The 20,000-nt window shown below is 43.1% G+C and overlaps 2 protein-coding genes across 2 annotated transcripts in view; both read left to right on the top strand.

Moving 5' to 3' along the window:
• Positions 1–7,353, top strand: part of ptprbl (protein tyrosine phosphatase receptor type B, like) — a 49,815-nt gene extending 42,462 nt beyond the window's left edge. The window contains exons 29-34 of the mRNA XM_084735030.1: positions 1,905–2,039; positions 3,025–3,147; positions 3,892–4,055; positions 5,252–5,387; positions 6,804–6,930; positions 7,023–7,353. Coding sequence (XP_084591156.1) covers positions 1,905–2,039; positions 3,025–3,147; positions 3,892–4,055; positions 5,252–5,387; positions 6,804–6,930; positions 7,023–7,045 — 708 coding nt within the window. The 3' untranslated portion in view covers positions 7,046–7,353. The remainder of the gene's footprint in view (positions 1–1,904; positions 2,040–3,024; positions 3,148–3,891; positions 4,056–5,251; positions 5,388–6,803; positions 6,931–7,022) is intronic.
• Positions 7,354–8,599: 1,246 nt separating this feature from the next.
• Positions 8,600–20,000, top strand: part of LOC146317191 (fibroblast growth factor receptor substrate 2-like) — a 25,698-nt gene continuing 14,297 nt past the window's right edge. Inside the window, exons 1-4 of the mRNA XM_084734556.1 lie at positions 8,600–9,098; positions 15,060–15,127; positions 15,307–15,398; positions 18,524–18,710. Of these exons, the coding sequence (XP_084590682.1) occupies positions 15,333–15,398; positions 18,524–18,710 (253 nt within the window). The 5' untranslated portion in view covers positions 8,600–9,098; positions 15,060–15,127; positions 15,307–15,332. The remainder of the gene's footprint in view (positions 9,099–15,059; positions 15,128–15,306; positions 15,399–18,523; positions 18,711–20,000) is intronic.

The following is a 20,000-nucleotide window of genomic DNA, read 5'->3' as shown; positions in this document are numbered from 1 at the left end:
CTCCTGTACCTCCTGCTCCTCCTGTTCCTCCTGTTCATCCTGCTCCTCCTGTTCCTCCTCCTCCTCCTGCTCCTCCTGTTCATCCTGCTCCTCCTGCTCCTCCTGCTCCTCCTGCTCCTCCTGTTCCTCCTGTTCCTCCTGGACCTCCTGTTCCTCCTGCTCCTCCTGCTCCTCCTGCTCCTCCTGTTCATCCTGCTCCTCCTCCTCCTGCTCCTCCTGTTCCTCCTGCTCCTCCTGCTCCTCCTCCTCCTGCTCCTCCTGCTCCTCCTGCTCCTCCTGCTCCTCCTCCTCCTGCTCCTCCTGCTCCTCCTGCTCCTCCTGTTCATCCTGCGCCTCCTCCTCCTGCTCCTCCTGTTCCTCCTGCTCCTCCTCCTCCTGCTCCTCCTGCTCCTCCTGCTCCTCCTGTTCCTCCTGTTCCTCCTGCTCCTCCTGTTCCTCCTGCTCCTCCTGCTCCTCCTGTTCCTTCTGCTCCTCCTGCTCCTCCTCCTCCTGCTCCTCCTGTTCATCCTGCTCCTCCTCCTCCTGCTCCTCCTGCTCCTCCTGCTCCTCCTGTTCCTCCTGCTCCTCCTGTTCCTCCTGGACCTCCTGCTCCTCCTGTTCCTCCTGTTCCTCCTGTTCCTCCTGCTCCTCCTGCTCCTCCTGTTCCTTCTGCTCCTCCTCCTCCTGCTCCTCCTGTTCATCCTGCTCCTCCTCCTCCTGCTCCTCCTGTTCCTCCTGCTCCTCCTCCTCCTGCTCCTCCTGCTCCTCCTGCTCCTCCTGTTCCTCCTGCTCCTCCTGTTCCTCCTGTTCCTCCTGCTCCTCCTGTTCCTCCTGCTCCTCCTGCTCCTCCTGTTCCTCCTGCTCCTCCTGTTCCTCCTGTTCCTCCTGCTCCTCCTGCTCCTCCTGCTCCTCCTGTTCCTCCTGTACCTCCTGCTCCTCCTGTTCCTCCTGTTCATCCTGCTCCTCCTGTTCCTCCTCCTCCTCCTGCTCCTCCTGTTCATCCTGCTCCTCCTGCTCCTCCTGCTCCTCCTGCTCCTCCTGTTCCTCCTGTTCCTCCTGGACCTCCTGTTCCTCCTGCTCCTCCTGCTCCTCCTGCTCCTCCTGTTCATCCTGCTCCTCCTCCTCCTGCTCCTCCTGTTCCTCCTGCTCCTCCTGCTCCTCCTCCTCCTGCTCCTCCTGCTCCTCCTGCTCCTCCTGCTCCTCCTCCTCCTGCTCCTCCTGCTCCTCCTGCTCCTCCTGTTCATCCTGCGCCTCCTCCTCCTGCTCCTCCTGTTCCTCCTGCTCCTCCTCCTCCTGCTCCTCCTGCTCCTCCTGCTCCTCCTGTTCCTCCTGTTCCTCCTGCTCCTCCTGTTCCTCCTGCTCCTCCTGCTCCTCCTGTTCCTTCTGCTCCTCCTGCTCCTCCTCCTCCTGCTCCTCCTGTTCATCCTGCTCCTCCTCCTCCTGCTCCTCCTGTTCCTCCTGCTCCTCCTCCTCCTGCTCCTCCTGCTCCTCCTGCTCCTCCTGCTCCTCCTGTTCCTCCTGCTCCTCCTGTTCATCCTGCTCCTCCTGTTCCTCCTGTTCCTCCTCCTGCTCCTCCTGCTCCTCCTGTTCCTCCTGCTCCTCCTGTTCCTCCTGGACCTCCTGCTCCTCCTGTTCCTCCTGTTCCTCCTGCTCCTCCTGCTCCTCCTGTTCCTTCTGCTCCTCCTCCTCCTGCTCCTCCTGTTCATCCTGCTCCTCCTCCTCCTGCTCCTCCTGTTCCTCCTGCTCCTCCTCCTCCTGCTCCTCCTGCTCCTCCTGCTCCTCCTGCTCCTCCTGTTCCTCCTGCTCCTCCTGTTCCTCCTGTTCCTCCTGCTCCTCCTGTTCCTCCTGCTCCTCCTGCTCCTCCTGTTCCTTCTGCTCCTCCTGCTCCTCCTGCTCCTCCTGAAGTCAGCCTTCATGTGTTTCAGGGGAATAACTTCCGGCGGGAGTACGTTGCCACTCAGGGTCCTCTGCCGGGAACTAAAGATGATTTCTGGAAGCTGATTTGGGAGCAGAATGTCCACAACATCGTCATGGTGACTCAGTGTGTGGAGAAAGGCAGAGTGAGTGTTTATAACATGTCCTCATCTGCAGTGAGACATGACTGAGACAGAGACAGAGAGAGACAGTGAGAGACAGAGAGACAGAAAGAGATGGAGACAGACGGAGACAGACAGACAGAAAGAGATGGAGACAGACGGAGACAACATCAGGCCGCCACACTGATATAAAGACATCACATCACTGTCACATGATCTGTGATATTCCCTATAATAAATCTATTAACTATAATCAATAAATACACATCATCACCATAAAGCCTGTCTGCAGAGCTCCATTCATCACATATATCTGAAAACATGTCAGTTATCAATATTAAAAATCAGAAAGATGATCAGCTATTTGTTTTGTAGAGTGAACATTTAGGACGAGTTGAGGACCAAAGCTGTGAAAAAACAAAAACAAATAAATAATTGACTCAGAAGAAAAATTATATATATAATTTTTCTTCTTTTTAAAATGTATTTATTATTTCATTGATTTGTTTATTTTTGTATTATTTTCTCTTTGCACACCCCCCCCCCTAATTAAACTGATGACTAACATTTAATGTGGACTCTATGAACATTAATAACAATCAGTGAAACTGACAAACATCCGTTTTATGATTTAGACTCTGTCTTCTTATATTAAATATAATTTAATGCAGACATCAGTTTCTGTGTCGTCGTCATCTGATTCTGAATCGTTTCACTCAAACTTCACTGGATGAGACAGTGAATCATTTCTGTAAAATATGATCTCACTGCATTTTATTTTCGTAGGTTAAATTTAAAAATAAGTCTGTTTTATATCTTCAAAAATACCAATAAAAATAAAAAACTTAAAAATGAAAAATAAACTCCTCCTTTCAGTCTGAGTGTTTGTCGTTTCTGGTTAGTTCTGTTTTTGTTGATGTTGTGTTACTGTAACAGTTTCTGTGTCTCCAGAATATGTTTCAAGTGTGTTCCGTGTTCCGTGTTCCGTGTTCCGTGTTCCCGTGTGCAGGTGAAGTGTGACCATTATTGGCCCTTTGATCAGGACCCTCTGTACTACGGAGACCTGATCGTCCAGATGTTGTCAGAGTCCGTCCTGCCTGAGTGGACCATCAGAGAGTTCAACATCTGCAGCGTACGTCTCCACATCGTCTGCTCGTCTTTGATCACTACATTATCTCATATACAGAATATTATATTATTACATTATGAACAACAGACCCAGACTGTACTGTTACCATGGATACTGTTTAAAATAAAAACAGCAAAATGTGAAAATAACAAATATTTACACATTAAAACCATTAAATTTAAATAAACAAAATCAAATTCTGTCAGATTTATAAGATTCTGAAGTTTGACACAGAAACTTTTTCAAATGTGTTTAATGTAACGAAGCGTCAGTTACATTAAACACATATAAACATATGTTTCATTCTGTCCTGTGTCTGTGTGTGTGTGTGTCTGTGTGTCTCTTTCTGTGTGTGTCTGTGTGTGTGTGTGTGTGTGTGTTTGTGTGTGTGTGTGTCTGTGTGTGTGTGTGTGTGTGTGTGTCTGTCTGTGTGTGTGTGTGTGTGTGTGTGTGTGTGTGTCTCTGTGTGTGTGTGTCTGTGTCTGTGTGTGTGTGTGTGTGTGTGTGTCTGTGTGTGTGTCTGTGTGTGTGTGTGTGTGTGTGTCTGTGTGTGTGTGTGTGTGTGTGTGTGTGTCTGTGTGTGTGTGTGTGTGTGTGTGTGTGTGTCTCTGTGTGTGTGGGTGTCTGTGTGTGTGTGTGTCTGTGTGTGTGTGTGTGTGTGTGTGTGTGTGTGTGTGTCTCTGTGTGTGTGTGTCTCTGTGTGTGTGTGTGTGTGTGTGTGTGTGTGTGTGTGTGTGTTTCCATCAGGAGGAGCAGCTGAGTTTCTCTCTCCTGGTTCGTCAGTTTCATTACACTGTGTGGCCTGATCATGGAGTCCCAGAGACCACTCAGTCCCTGATCCAGTTCGTCCGGACCGTCCGGGACTATGTCAACAGGAGTCCTGGATCAGGACCCACTGTGGTCCACTGCAGGTACACTGCTGTTCCACTGTTCTGTCGTCTGTTCTGTCTTTTTCAGGGTTCAGGACTACGTTACTTTCAAAATAAAACACTCTCTGACTGAATCATTTGATATTTAATAGAAATTTAAAAAGTCTGATAAGCTTTTATTTTGTGAGGATGTAAAATCTACTTACAGATTTGACATTTCTTTAATTTGTCACCTTTCTGTACAATTCTGCCGCAATATATCATTCTGGTTGTTTATATACTGTAAAAAAAAAAAAAAAAAAAAAAAAAAAACATTCATCGCAATACATTTTTGAGCTCAATTCAATTTTTTTTCAAGTTTTGATATAAACTAATAAACATTTTCCCGACTTATAATCTTTAGTTGAGATAATTTACTTTTCTACTTAATATTTAGTCTTTAGGTTTTAGAAACTCAAAAAATCAATCAATGAGTTTTGAACAATTTTTTGTGGGGGGTTTCAAAAACTCAAAGATTCACGTTTATGTAAAGAAGAAAAGTACATTATCTCAAAAGAAAAGATGAGTAGTTGATAAAACTTTTTTCTTAAAAAGATTTAATTTAATGTGATAACAACCACATATTGAAGACCATTTAAAGATGCTGCTGCTCAACCTGTAAATGACAAATACAGTCATGTGTGAAGGTAGCTAATGTTAGCAAAATGCTAGCTACTCTACTTAGATCAGTAGCTGGTTTGTTAGCTTGGGTTTTGCTGACATTAGCTAGGAAAATGTTAGCTAACTAGCATCTACCAGCCACTGGCAGTAAATCACTGTGTTGTGTCTGAAATCTTTCAGCCACTTTCATGTCTTTCTAGTGTTTAGCTGCTGCTAACTTTCCACCCCAGAACTAGCTAACTAACGATAGCAGTTAGCTTGTACCCTGTGAGGACACAGTCAGGCCCTTCTCAGTGATTACTGTAGATCAGCCAGTTAATTTGCTACTATTTTGCTAACATTAGCTATCAGCTGTAAAACAGTTACCTAACAATTTATGTAGAACAGCTCGTTAGCTACTGTTTTGCTAAAATTACCTGAGATCTGAGGACATGGTTCCTCAATTAGAACCCATCTTTTTATTAGTGCTGGAGTTAAATTGAATGTTTTTTGACTGGAGTTTGGTGTGTGTGTGTGTGTGTGTGTGTGTGTGTGTGTGTGTGTGTGTGTGTGTGTGTGTGTGTGTGTGTGTGTGTCAGTGCTGGAGTGGGTCGTACAGGAACCTTCATTGTTCTGGATCGAGTTCTGCAGCAGTTGGACACCAAAGACACTGTGGACATCTATGGTTCCGTGTTTGACCTGAGACTTCACCGCTCACACATGGTGCAGACGGAGGTACGTCCTCCTCCCTGCTCCTCCATCACTGTGATGTAGCGCTTCCTCCTCCTGTAGCCCCTCCTCCCCCTGACATAGCTCCTCTCTGCTCCTCCTCCTCCTGACGTAGCTCCTCCTCTCTGCTCCTCCTCCTCTCTGCTCCTTCTCCTCCTCATGTGGCTCCTCTCTGCTCCTCCTCCTTCTGACGTAGCTCCTCCTCTCTGCTCCTCCTCCTTCTGACGTAGCTCCTCCTCTCTGCTCCTCCTCCTCCTCATGTGGCTCCTCTCTGCTCCTCCTCCTCCTGACGTAGCTCCTCCTCTCTGCTCCTCCTCTTCCTGACGTAGCTCCTCCTCTCTGCTCCTCCTCCTCCTGACGTAGCTCCTCCTCTCTGCTCCTCCTCCTCTCTGCTCCTCCTCCTGACGTAGCTCCTCCTCTCTGCTCCTCCTCCTGACGTAGCTCCTCCTCTCTGCTCCTCCTCCTCAGTGTCAGTATGCGTACCTTCATCAGTGCGTGCGGGACGTATTGAGGGCGAGGAAGCTCCGCAGTGAGCAGGAGCAGCACCTCCTCTGTCCCATCTATGAGAAATGAGCTACTCCTCCCTGCTCCTCCTCCTCCTGATGTATCTCCTCCTCTCTCCTCCTCCTCCTGACGTAGCTCTTCCTCTCTGCTCCTCCTCCTGACGTAGCCCCTCCTCTCTGCTCCTCCTCCTGACGTAGCTCCTCCTCGCTGCTCCTCCTCCTCCTCCTGACGTAGCCCCTCCTCTCTGCTCCTCCTCCTCCTCATGTGGCTCCTCCTCTCTGCTCCTCCTCCTTCTGACGTAGCCCCTCCTCTCTGCTCCTCCTCCTCCTGACGTAGCTCCTCCTCTCTGCTCCTCCTCCTCAGTGTCAGTATGCGTACCTTCATCAGTGCGTGCGGGACATATTGAGGGCGAGGAAGCTCCGCAGTGAGCAGGAGCAGCACCTCCTCCCTGCTCCTCCTCCTGACGTATCTCCTCCTCTCTCCTCCTCCTCCTGACATAGCTCGTCCTCTCTGCTCCTCCTCCTGCTGACGTAGCCCCTCCTCTCTGCTCCTCCTCCTCTCTGCTCCTCCTCCTGACGTAGCTCCTCCTCTCTGCTCCTCCTCCTCAGTGTCAGTATGCGTACCTTCATCAGTGCGTGCGGGACATATTGAGGGCGAGGAAGCTCCGCAGTGAGCAGGAGCAGCACCTCCTCCCTGCTCCTCCTCCTGACGTATCTCCTCCTCTCTCCTCCTCCTCCTGACATAGCTCGTCCTCTCTGCTCCTCCTCCTGCTGACGTAGCCCCTCCTCTCTGCTCCTCCTCCTCTCTGCTCCTCCTCCTCCTGACGTAGCTCCTCCTCTCTGCTCCTCCTCCTGACGTAGCTCCTCCTCTCTGCTCCTCCTCCTGACGTAGCTCCTCCTCTCTGCTCCTCCTCCTCAGTGTCAGTATGCGTACCTTCATCAGTGCGTGCGGGACGTATTGAGGGCGAGGAAGCTCCGCAGTGAGCAGGAGCAGCACCTCCTCTGTCCCGTCTACGAGAACATCAACTACACCTCCTCTCAGAGAGGTGAGTGATCGATCAGCCTCCACCTGCAGCTCACTGACATGCAGCACAAACAACTGATAATCAATCATCAATCATTTATCCTTCCTCCACAGAGACAATGTGCAGCAGGCGCTAACGATTGTACCGATCACTGATCGATATATTGATCGCTACAGGAAGAAACTTTTATTTTTATATCAATGTTTATATTTTAAACATCAAAGAAAGTTTATTTATGTAACAAACTGTAAATAAACAACATCATATCTGTGTATTTATATTTAATATAACAGCTGATTAAATTATGTCTGTGTTCTATAATATGAATATAAAGGTTATGAAGGGGCTGTTATAACCCTTCGTTATCATTATGGTCAATAAACAAACATTTAAAGGGACGGTTCATATTATTTGCAGTGTGGTTCTATGAGGTTCTTCTCCACAGTCAGTAGATGTCTGGAGAAGCAGCAGGAGAACCAGTGAAGGAAGTGAATCAGTGTCCTGCTGAGGTCACGGTCAGCAGCAACACCGATTTTAGACGCCTAAAAAAATCTATATCAGTTTAATGTAGAATATTTTCACCTCTTTATCTTTCTGTCAGACAGACTTTCCTGACAGGAAATCACTGTTATATAAGATAAATCTCTCTCTGCAAACCAACCAAACTCCATTCATAAAATCAGTGATTTTAGTTCACAGAACTCAGCAGTTGTTGGTCTGTTAGTGTGTTTGTGTCGTTGTGAGACTTCAGTGAATCTGAACCAATTTTTCACCAAACGTCAACGTTTTTAAAACATTTTTTTCTCCTCACAACTTTTTGTTGTAAACATGAAGACTTTTTTAGTGACTTTTTCTCTCAACATAACTTTTTTCTCTAAACATGACAACTTTCTTTTCTTTAATATCAGTTTAAGTGTAGGATATATTTCAAATATTTTTAACCTTTGTGTTTTTGTTTCTCTTACAACTGCAGTTGAAAAACCCTGAACTGTCCCTTTAAATGTTGTACTGTTGTACAGCCGTTGCAGGTTCTTGTATCAGCGAACAGTAAAAGTAGTTTTTAATCATTAACATATGTAACATATCATGTTTTATTGTGTTATTTTTATCACAACATTGAATGTATTTTATTGTGTGAAAACAAACATGTTTGTTAAGAGCAAGTGTGGAAACACATTTCTGTGATGAAAAAAGAAATCCTGTAAATTATTATGATGTTAAACTTCATCAAACCAGTGAGTTCAATGAGTTAGTTAGTATTAACTCATTATTTTGACATATTAAGACATTATTATGAGAGAATCTGTCATTAAAATGATTTACAGGATGTTTTATGTTAATCTCAGTAACAGTAAACATGTTTCCACACAGCAGGTAATAAGACAGAAATATATGTGATTATTCATGTGATTATTCATGTGATTATTCATGTCATTACGTGCTGCAACATGACCATAACTCTTCATATAAAGTCTGTGATGACGCATGTTTGTGGCTGTTGGAATAAAAATGATAATTATGTATTTTCAGATGACTCTGTCTCTCTGTCAGCCAGAATATGTCTCTCTCTCTCTCAGTCAGTCAGAATCTAACTGTCTGTCTCTCTAACTCTCACTGAGTCTGTCTCTCTCTGTCTCTCTCTGTTTCTCAGTCTGCCTGTCTGTCTGTCTGCCTGTCTGTCTGTCTGTCTCTCTGTCATTATGAGTCTCCTCTGGGAGAGGCCGGCTATCCCGAACCACAGGTCGGCGCATGCGCAGCGTGGTCCGCTCAGCACATTGAAGTGTGGAAGTTTAGCAGAAGAGTTGCAGTGATTTAGCCGAGCAGCAGAAAGACGTCCCACCGCACACAAACTGTGTTTTCAGCGCAGAAAAGTGCGTTCGGACGGAGCCCGGCGGCCCTCAGAGATCCACGGAGGACTGTCGATGGATTTAAGCCGACTTTCAGAGTGTATTTCGGCCGAACAGCAGCGGCAGAGCCGTTAGAAAGAAGTTGTGATTGTTTTTTTGGCGCTCTGGCAGCGCAGAGGAAAGATGGAGGATCTGCTGCTGCTGCTGTGAGGAGTTAGCAGCGGGCTAATGCTAATGCTAACGCTAACGCTAGCTGGTGCGCTGTGAAGGCTTTTAAACACACCGGAGACAGAGTGAACACAGTCCGGAGCAGAGAGTGAATACACACTAACACGGTGTCCGGTGAGTATCGATCCATTATCGATGAACGAGTCGCTACTAACGACGCTAACACACAGTTAGCCTCCGAGCTAATTAACCAGCAGCTACAATCACTGTTAGCTTATTCAGGTCAGATTAGCTCTGTGTGCTAACTAGCTGCCATTACACTCAGTTCATCATCACAGTTACAGAGACAGAGAGGAGGTTAGTGCTGACTGATTGATTATTACTGACTGACTGATTGATTATTACTGACTGACTGACTGATTGATTATTGCTGACTAAGTTCAGTCAAACTTCTCGTCAAGTTTCTCCTGAGCACAGTTAGTTCAGTTCATCCAGCAGCTGTTGATCTGTGTGTTGATGTGAGTGTGAGCTGGTAAACACCCCGACACACACACACACACAGAGAGAGAGAGAGAGAGAGACTCTGTGTGTGTGTGTGGGTTTTAATAGAAAGTGAAAATGAGTTTAAAGTGAGTCCTCCTCAAACTGAACTAACCCTGATCATCATCTCAGCAGCAGGCCTCAAACTAATCACTGTTTTTACTCTTTAGTTAATTAATGTGTTAAATTGTATTAGTAAGTTATTTAGTTAAATCTCTGGGTAAAAAAACTTCTTCTAGTAACATAATGATCATTTTTTAAGTTAAATATTTTCAGGGAAAAATCTTCTCTGATTTCAGCTTCATAAATGTCAATATTTTCTCAAAAGACTACAGGGAGCTCTGCACTGGATCCAGATCAGTAGAGTTGGTCATATAACAGTCATAAAAATAAGAAATAATGTGTTCAGGACATCATCGTGGACTTTGATAAACATTTTCCACCATTTTCTGACATTTTATGGACCAAACACCTAATCGATTAGTAGAGAAACTGATTGATGAAGTAAATAATTGTTACAGGACAGACTTAAAAAATAAAAAAAACACAACGGAGCAAAATAAATTAAATGTAAATGAGGAAAAAGGATAAAATATACATAAAATGCTGCTTATAGAGCAAACAAATCAACACAATCTGCATTATGTTCTGATCAAAAAATAAAGTTTTGATATCAGACAACATGTACACAGATCAATACAGCTGTGAGAGGCCAGTATCGCTTTAATACATCAAGGTGGCTCATTATTTCAGCTTCATTCATGTCAAGAGCTGCACTCGGTCAAAAACAGTAGAGTTGGTCATATAAAAATGAGAAAGCATTATTTTTCAGTTTTCTTACAATTTATGGACCAAACAACTAATCAGCTGATCCAGAAACAAGCAGATGAATTTGTTACAGAAAAGACTTAAAAATAAGTCCAAGTATGTGGAGCACATGGACTGTCAAGATTGTGACAGGATTAATTAATCAATTAATTAAGAAAATGATTGACAGTGAACTCAGTCATTAGTTGCAGTTCTTGTTCTGTTTCTGTCAGTAAAGTGAATCTCTTCAGGTCCGTTAAACATCTGAAGACGTCAGATTGGACTCGACTTTAGCTGCAAATAGTTTGACTTCACTTAATCAATCATTGGTGACATTAACGATAAATCATGTGATAAATTGTTTGATAAAGTCTGTGATAAAATGTGTTTTTCTGCCTCAATTAAAGCTTCATTTCTGCAACATTACAGATATTATAAAACAAAGTAGGGTCACACTGATATATGATACTGATATCAAGGATTTAGAATATGGAAGTAGGATATTTCACAGTTTAATGATGAATGTTATCTAAAATTATATCGGAGCACTGAAACTTTCACTGGTATTTTCAGTCAATATAAATAAAAATATCCAAATTGGGTAAAATATGTTAAACTAAAATTAAGAAAAAACATCAAATATGTACAAATTGCTGCCTTTATAGCTAACAAATAAAACTAATCTGCATTATGTCTGGTTTAATAAAAGTTTCCTTTTTTTTTTTTATCTGTGCAGATCAGACAACAGACACGCTGATACTGATACAGACCGATATCGCTGTGATTGGCTCATTGATCAGTCTGGAAAACTGAATAATGAATTGAAAAAATCTTCACCTACATGTGAAATTGATGCTTATTTTCATTTACTGTCGGTAAATGATTTATTCTGTGATCTATTTAAGTTCATTTTACATCCACACGAGGAACCATTATATTATTTATTATATAATATTTATTGTTCAGATGGTTTTGGAGATATCAGCCTTCTGTCTGATTTAATGGAACCAGACGTCATTCATAATTTGATGATCAATCAATAGTCTATAAATGGTGATGGTAATTGCTCCTAATGTGACGTCCTGTCTGTCCAGGTCATTTGTTGAAGAACTTAAAATGAGGAAAAAAAGTTTGTTCTTATTGATCTTATTAATTATTACTGATTGAGCGATCGTTAACATTTTCAGTGAAGGAAAATGCACAAAATTTGTAGCCCTTTTGTTAATATTTTAGAAAAAACAACAATAGCCGTACCAACAATATTGTTGTTATATTGATATTGAGTTGTTTGGTAAACAGTGATATTTGATTTTGTCTTATCAACCAGTGATTTAATTTTAGGGCAGCAACTATTGATTATTTTAATTGAAAGTAGGTTGTAACATGTTTTTCAAGTGTTTCCTGTAACGGTTATTTTCATCTTTGATCATTTTCTTGATGTTTGTTGTTTGTTTGTTTGGTCCGTAAAATGTCAGAAAATGTTGATCACAGTCCAAGAAGATGTCCTCAAGTGTCTTAATTTAAATTCAGTTAATGGTTGCAGCTCTACTTCAAGTTGCAGAAGCAGCTGAGGTGACAAAATCAGCAAAAATCAATATTTTTAACCAAATGTCTTGATATTGTGACATTATCGCAGGGATCACTTTCACAAAATATTAACCCAATGAGATTTTTTTGATCAACAATCATCAGAAATGTGGACATGATGACTAAATGAACAGGAAAGGACAACATTTATGTCATTTCACAATATAACAATATCCCAAGTCATCACGATGTCTAGTTTCATATCACAATACAATATCAGTGTTTCCCCTTTAGTGTATTTGGCAGCACAAAAATTCAGCTTTATATAAAAATACAAAAAAACATAAATGAAACATACATTGAATTCATTGAAATTGTAACATCTGATTTAATGTAATGAAGAGGAGAAATAATCAGTTTATATAGAAATATGTTGTTTAGCACAGCTGCTGGAAAAGATTGAAAAGTGCTTTAACTTGACTTTGGAAAAGATGTACGACCCCTGAAACTGATTTTAGTCGACATGTGCAAATCTGATTTTGAGGACCGCAGAACAGACACAGTGCTTTCTGGTGCTCCCTTAAGGGGGGCCTGGACCTCAGGTTGGTAACCAGTGCCTTCAATTATACAGTTTCTCTATCTGTTTTTGTTTTTTGATTTTCCATTGTACTTTTAAACATGGATCAAAGATGTTTTTATATGTGAGCAAATATCAGAACACCGTCATTCTCCAGATGATGATGAAAAAAATGAAAGATGGAGGTTGTGTCCACCACGAAACTTTAACAACAGAGAAACGTCTAAACAGCTGCATGAATATTAGAACGATATTCATCATCAGCTGACTGTAAACAGCTCAGCTAGAATATTGTCTCTTTCACAATAAAAGCATAATAAATAATAAAATCAGTCTTCACTAACAGTCGACAGACGCAGAAAAACTGTGGAGCTGAAACGATTCATGTTTGTTATTTCTGCTCATTCACTGAATTCATTCATTCACTGAATTCATTCATTCATTGAATTCATTCATTCACTGAATTCATTCATTCACTGAATTCATTCATTGAATGATCTAAACTGTCTAGAGCTGCAAGGACAAAACGAGACATTTTAGGACATCGTCTTGGACTTTGATCAACATTTTCTGACACTTTATGGACCAAACAACTGATCGATTAATCATAACACTGATCAACAGATTAATTGATAATGAAAACAATCAGTACTTGCAGCCCTACAAAGATGTTTCCTTCAGTCTGTACTGACTGTAGTCTGTTGGACGATATGCTAAAATTTTCCAAGCGATCATCGTCAGTCCATCCGTCGGCGATTGGCGATACCATCGTCGCCCCGCCCACCTCCTCCCGTCCTCTCAGGTCTCAGCTGGGAGACGTGCGCAAGCTGCAAATTCACTGTTACACATGCTGCGTACGTTCACTGCGTCCAGTGGACAAAATAAACAATCGGTTCGTTAACGCCTCAGAAAACACACTTCATTAAACTCGACAGAAAAACATGTGAAACTCACCAAAACCATCTTTGTTAGTCTGTCCACTCTTCCAACAATCAAGAGTCTGACTCTGCAGGCTGCTTTCACTCGTCACCAGCTCAGGTCACTCCTGGTCGGCTGAGTGGGCGTGGCCTGCGCTGCTGGATGAGAGCGCGGTGCAGAGCAGAGGCCGTCACTCTGCACACTGTTACATTAACAACATAAAATGACAAATATCGCCCTAAAAGTCAGGTAAAAAAAAGCCCGTCGTTGATAGACGGTATATTTGTCCAATCTCCAAACCCTACTGTAGAATCTGATGTGAAGGTCGACACGTCTCTGCAGCGCCACAGTCATTCTTTGAGTTTTAATCAAATATTGTTCCTCCTGCAGCAGACCAGATAAAATTTCAATTATTGGTTCAGTTTTACTTTAAATGTCTCATTCAGACTAAATCACAGATATATTCAGTTGAATATGATAATAAACAGAGAAAAGCAGGAATTCTTTACTTACTTGGTCGAACTGACAGATTTACTCACCTGACATGTCATCTTATTTGCCCCGGGCAGGCGGAGGAGCCTTATTATTGATCCCTGATCAGTTGATCAGTTTCTCCGGTGTGTCATCTGGGATCTGTTTGGAGTGTTGGTAAAAAAAAATCTGTGACGGACAGTTTCCTACATTATTCGTTAATTACTAAATTAATCCAAGTGAAATTCTGAGTTAATGAAAGCAGTCATTCCAGAGTATTAAATACACTGTAAACTCCTGAGCCAATCACTTTTTAAATCTATTATTGATTAAGTCAAATCAAATGTTTGGAGTTAATTCGGCTCAGAATTTGCATCAGCTTCATTTCACACTTTAAAAACAAAAAAGCTGAAAACTTAAAACTTTAAGCCAACTTATTTCAGTCAATTTTTGAAAAAACAAAAGTTTTACTAGCAAAGTCTTGCTGAGATATTTTACTTTTCTTCTTTAGATAAACTTGAACCTTTGAGTTTTATAACCTAAAATAATTGCATTTCAAAAACTGTTGAGTAAACTCGTCCAAGTGAAAGTGAATAATGGTTAATAATTGATCTGCTGACAGATAATGTTGAACAGTTTGATTTAAACTACTGTGAGCTCAGAGGCTTTTCAACAAAGTATTCTGTTGTTGTTTGTGTCATTCTGAATGTTGACAACATTTTCATTTCTTCTGCAAATGTTTGTCACATCTAAATATCAGTTATTGATTTCTTTTTACTATGAGGGCTGCAACTAACCATTGTTTTCATTGTCAGTTATTGTCTTGATTAATTGATCGAGTGCTGTGGAGGCTCCACCTGTCTGGACCTGTTTTTCAAATAGTCATCTGTCAATCATTTTTCCACTAATCAATCAGTTGTTTGGTCCATAAAATGTCAGAAAATTTTGATCAAAGTCCAAGATGTCGTCCTCAAATGTCTCGTTTTGTCCACGACTCAAAGATCTTCAGTTTACTGTCAGTAAAGAAACCAGAAAATATTCACATTTAAGAAACTGAAATCAGAGAATTTGGAGGTTTTTTTAAATAAAAAAAAGACTCAGAATAATTAATTGAATATCAAAGTAGTTGATGATTAATTTAATAATCGATTCATAATTGATCAATGGTATTTACCTGCTCAGGTGGAGAATAAACTCAGAACTGTACTTTGGATTTCTTAACTTACAATTTTATATTAATGACAAAAACTATGATGATGATGATGATGATAATGTGTGTGTGTGTGTGTGTGCAGATTCATTAAAGCATGAGAGTCCGTCAGGCTCTGAGGATGGAACCAGGGCCACTGGAGGCAGGATCTAGGTGAGGAAGAGGAGGAAGACGCCTTCATGTCACTTTAACATCACACTGACTTCCTGCTGCTGTCAGTCACTCAACCTTTGTGTGTGTGTGTGTGTGTGTGTGTGTGTGTGTGTGTGTGTGTGTGTGTGTGTGTGTGTGTGTCTGTGTGTGTGTGTCTGTGTGTGTGTGTGTGTGTGTAGACATCAGATGGTGCTGTGAAGAAGCCATGGGTAGCTGTTTAAGCTGTCCAGAGAAAGAGTCAATTCCAGATAATCATCAGAGTAAATTCAAGGTGAGTTTCTGTCTGCCTGTCTGTCTGTCTGTCTGTCTGTCTGTCTGTCTGTCTGTCTGTCTGTCTCAGATGAAGAACCTGGGCTGTGTTCCAGCTCAAACTCAAAAACAATGAGCACAAATTTATCAAAGCATTGATTAATGCACTGGTGATAAAATAAAAAAAAACATGTAAATGCAAAAAAAAAGTGTATAATAAAAGAAAGCAGTGAGTCGGTTCATTGAGACGTACCTGTGTGATGTTTGCACAGAGGACTGCTGTGATTGGTGGAACTCACAGGAAGCTACAATGATTTGTCAAAGGGGTTTTACGTTTTCACTCGATTATTGGAACTTGAAAACAAACAGAGCAGATCATCAATATGAATGATCCTCCTGTCTCAACATTGATCATTTTATTACAGTGATAATAATATCATGTAATAACATATAATAACATGTAATAACATGATGTTTCAGAGTAAAACTCATCTTCACTCCAAACCTCACACTGTAAACTATTAACTATTTTAAATAGTTTACAGAGGAAAAACTCAGTTGAGTCAGGAGCAGCAACTACATGATTACCTGTTGTTGTGTGTACCTGCCTCTGACTGTGTGTTGTTGTTGTGTGTACCTGCCTCTGACTGTGTGTTGTTGTTGTTGTTGTGTACCTGCCTCTGACTGTGTGTTGTTGTTGTTGTTGTGTACCTGCCTCTGACTGTGTGTTGTTGTTGTTGTGTACCTGCCTCTGACTGTGTGTTGTTGTTGTTGTTGTGTACCTGCCTCTGACTGTGTGTTGTTGTTGTTGTGTGTACCTGCCTCTGACTGTGTGTTGTTGTTGTTGTGTGTACCTGCCTCTGACTGTGTGTTGTTGTTGTGTGTACCTGCCTCTGACTGTGTGTTGTTGTTGTGTGTACCTGCCTCTGACTGTGTGTTGTTGTTGTGTACCTGCCTCTGACTGTGTGTTGTTGTTGTTGTGTGTACCTGCCTCTGACTGTGTGTTGTTGTTGTGTACCTGCCTCTGACTGTGTGTTGTTGTTGTTGTGTGTACCTGCCTCTGACTGTGTGTTGTTGTTGTTGTGTGTACCTGCCTCTGACTGTGTGTTGTTGTTGTGTGTACCTGCCTCTGACTGTGTGTTGTTGTTGTTGTTGTTGTTGTTGTGTGTACCTGCCTCTGACTGTGTGTTGTTGTTGTGTGTACCTGCCTCTGACTGTGTGTTGTTGTTGTTGTGTGTACCTGCCTCTGGCTGTGTGTTGTTGTTGTTGTTGTTGTTGTGTGTACCTGCCTCTGGCTGTGTGTTGTTGTTGTTGTTGTTGTGTGTACCTGCCTCTGGCTGTGTGTTGTTGTTGTTGTTGTTGTGTGTACCTGCCTCTGGCTGTGTGTTGTTGTTGTTGTTGTTGTGTGTACCTGCCTCTGACTGTGTGTTGTTGTTGTTGTTGTTGTTGTGTGTACCTGCCTCTGACTGTGTGTTGTTGTTGTGTGTACCTGCCTCTGACTGTGTGTTGTTGTTGTGTGTACCTGCCTCTGACTGTGTGTTGTTGTTGTTGTTGTTGTGTGTACCTGCCTCTGACTGTGTGTTGTTGTTGTTGTTGTGTGTACCTGCCTCTGACTGTGTGTTGTTGTTGTGTGTACCTGCCTCTGACTGTGTGTTGTTGTTGTGTGTACCTGCCTCTGACTGTGTGTTGTTGTTGTGTGTACCTGCCTCTGACTGTGTGTTGTTGTTGTGTGTACCTGCCTCTGACTGTGTGTTGTTTTTGTGTGTACCTGCCTCTGACTGTGTGTTGTTGTTGTTGTTGTGTGTACCTGCCTCTGACTGTGTGTTGTTGTTGTTGTGTGTACCTGCCTCTGACTGTGTGTTGTTGTTGTTGTGTGTACCTGCCTCTGACTGTGTGTTGTTGTTGTTGTTGTGTGTACCTGCCTCTGACTGTGTGTTGTTGTTGTGTGTACCTGCCTCTGACTATGTGTTGTTGTTGTTGTTGTGTGTACCTGCCTCTGACTGTGTGTTGTTGTTGTGTGTACCTGCCTCTGACTGTGTGTTGTTGTTGTTGTGTGCACCTGCCTCTGACTGTGTGTTGTTGTTGTTGTGTGTACCTGCCTCTGACTGTGTGTTGTTGTTGTTGTTGTGTGTACCTGCCTCTGACTGTGTGTTGTTGTTGTGTGTACCTGCCTCTGACTATGTGTTGTTGTTGTTGTTGTGTGTACCTGCCTCTGACTGTGTGTTGTTGTTGTTGTTGTGTGTACCTGCCTCTGACTGTGTGTTGTTGTTGTGTGTACCTGCCTCTGACTGTGTGTTGTTGTTGTGTGTACCTGCCTCTGACTGTGTGTTGTTGTTGTGTGTACCTGCCTCTGACTGTGTGTTGTTGTTGTGTGTACCTGCCTCTGACTGTGTGTTGTTTTTGTGTGTACCTGCCTCTGACTGTGTGTTGTTGTTGTTGTTGTGTGTACCTGCCTCTGACTGTGTGTTGTTGTTGTTGTGTGTACCTGCCTCTGACTGTGTGTTGTTGTTGTTGTGTGTACCTGCCTCTGACTGTGTGTTGTTGTTGTTGTTGTGTGTACCTGCCTCTGACTGTGTGTTGTTGTTGTTGTTGTGTGTACCTGCCTCTGACTGTGTGTTGTTGTTGTGTGTACCTGCCTCTGACTATGTGTTGTTGTTGTTGTTGTGTGTACCTGCCTCTGACTGTGTGTTGTTGTTGTGTGTACCTGCCTCTGACTGTGTGTTGTTGTTGTTGTGTGCACCTGCCTCTGACTGTGTGTTGTTGTTGTTGTGTGTACCTGCCTCTGACTGTGTGTTGTTGTTGTTGTTGTGTGTACCTGCCTCTGACTATGTGTTGTTGTTGTTGTTGTGTGTACCTGCCTCTGACTGTGTGTTGTTGTTGTTGTTGTTGTGTGTACCTGCCTCTGACTGTGTGTTGTTGTTGTTGTGTGTACCTGCCTCTGACTGTGTGTTGTTGTTGTTGTTGTTGTGTGTACCTGCCTCTGACTGTGTGTTGTTGTTGTTGTTGTTGTGTGTACCTGCCTCTGACTGTGTGTTGTTGTTGTTGTGTGTACCTGCCTCTGACTGTGTGTTGTTGTTGTTGTTGTTGTTGTGTACCTGCCTCTGACTGTGTGTTGTTGTTGTTGTTGTTGTGTACCTGCCTGTTCAGGTGGTAAACGTGGATGACGATGGGAACGAGTTGGGCTCAGGTGTGATGGAGCTGACTGATGCTGAGCTCGTCCTCCACACGCATCGCCGTGACGACGTCAGGTGGCCTTACCTGTGCCTGCGGCGCTATGGTTACGACTCCAACCTGTTCTCGTTTGAGAGCGGTCGCCGCTGCCAGACGGGACAAGGTACCTTTCACACCTGTACCCATAACAACACAACTACAACGATGAGCCACATGAAACTCAACTATAGACCTTTTACACCAGGGGTGTCAAATGTACAGCCTGCGGGCCAAAACCGGCCCGCCAGAGGGTCCAGTCCGGCCCGCAGGATGACTTTGCAAAGTGTGACACATTAATTTTAGGGTTGGAACCATTTCTAGAGTAATTTGAGTAATTTGATTACTAAAATCTGTTTAAATCCAAACAGCTGTACAGAACACTGTTTGACATGTTTGTTTATTAAAGACCAGAGTATTGATGAGCGCCGACATTCAAACTCTGATTTAATTTATTATCACACAGCTGCAGCATCTCTCCTCTCTGTCAGTGCAGCTCCTCCACACACACACACAGTACAGACACACACGTACAGTACAGACACACACACAGTACAGACACACACACAGTACAGACACACACGTACAGTACAGACACACACGTACAGTACAGACACACACACAGTACAGACACACACACAGTACAGACACACACGTACAGTACAGACACACACACAGTACAGACACACACGTACAGTACAGACACACACGTACAGTACAGACACACACACAGTACAGACACACACACAGTACAGACACACACGTACAGTACAGACACACACACAGTACAGACACACACACAGTACAGACACACACGTACAGTACAGACACACACACAGTACAGACACACACACACAGTACAGACACACACACAGTACAGGCACACAGACACAGTACAGACACACACACACACACAGTACAGACACACACACACAGTACAGACACAGTACAGACACACACACACACACACAGTACAGACACACACGTACAGTACAGACACACACACAGTACAGACACACACACACAGTACAGACACACACACACACACACAGTACAGACACACAGAGGTCGTCAGTGATTCTCTGTCTGTATCTGATCTGTTGAGAGCAGAGAAGCTGCGTGTGGAGGAGACCGATGTTAATGACGGAGTTTATTACAACACAAACTAACGTGATGGTTAATGACATCATCACCAACCAGATGCTCTTATAAAATGAAACAACTGTATAAAGAGGCCTAAATGTAAAACAGGAGAGTCTGTGTTTGTCTGTGAGAAACTTTCAGATCTTCTCACAGCAGAGTGAACAGGTGAGGGAGGAGAGGAGGACAGACTGATCACTAATCAATCACTGATACCGTCGTCCTCTCAGACTGATTAAAAAATAAAAATGCTAAAGTTGGTGACAAACCAAACCTG

Source organism: Lutjanus erythropterus, chromosome 13, assembly GCF_056507025.1.
Source record: "Lutjanus erythropterus isolate fLutEry1 chromosome 13, fLutEry1.hap2, whole genome shotgun sequence".
In the NCBI taxonomy this organism is placed as follows: Eukaryota; Metazoa; Chordata; class Actinopteri; order Lutjaniformes; family Lutjanidae; genus Lutjanus; species Lutjanus erythropterus.
Note: the sequence above shows the minus strand (reverse complement) of the source record. Positions and strands in the feature narration are given on the sequence as shown.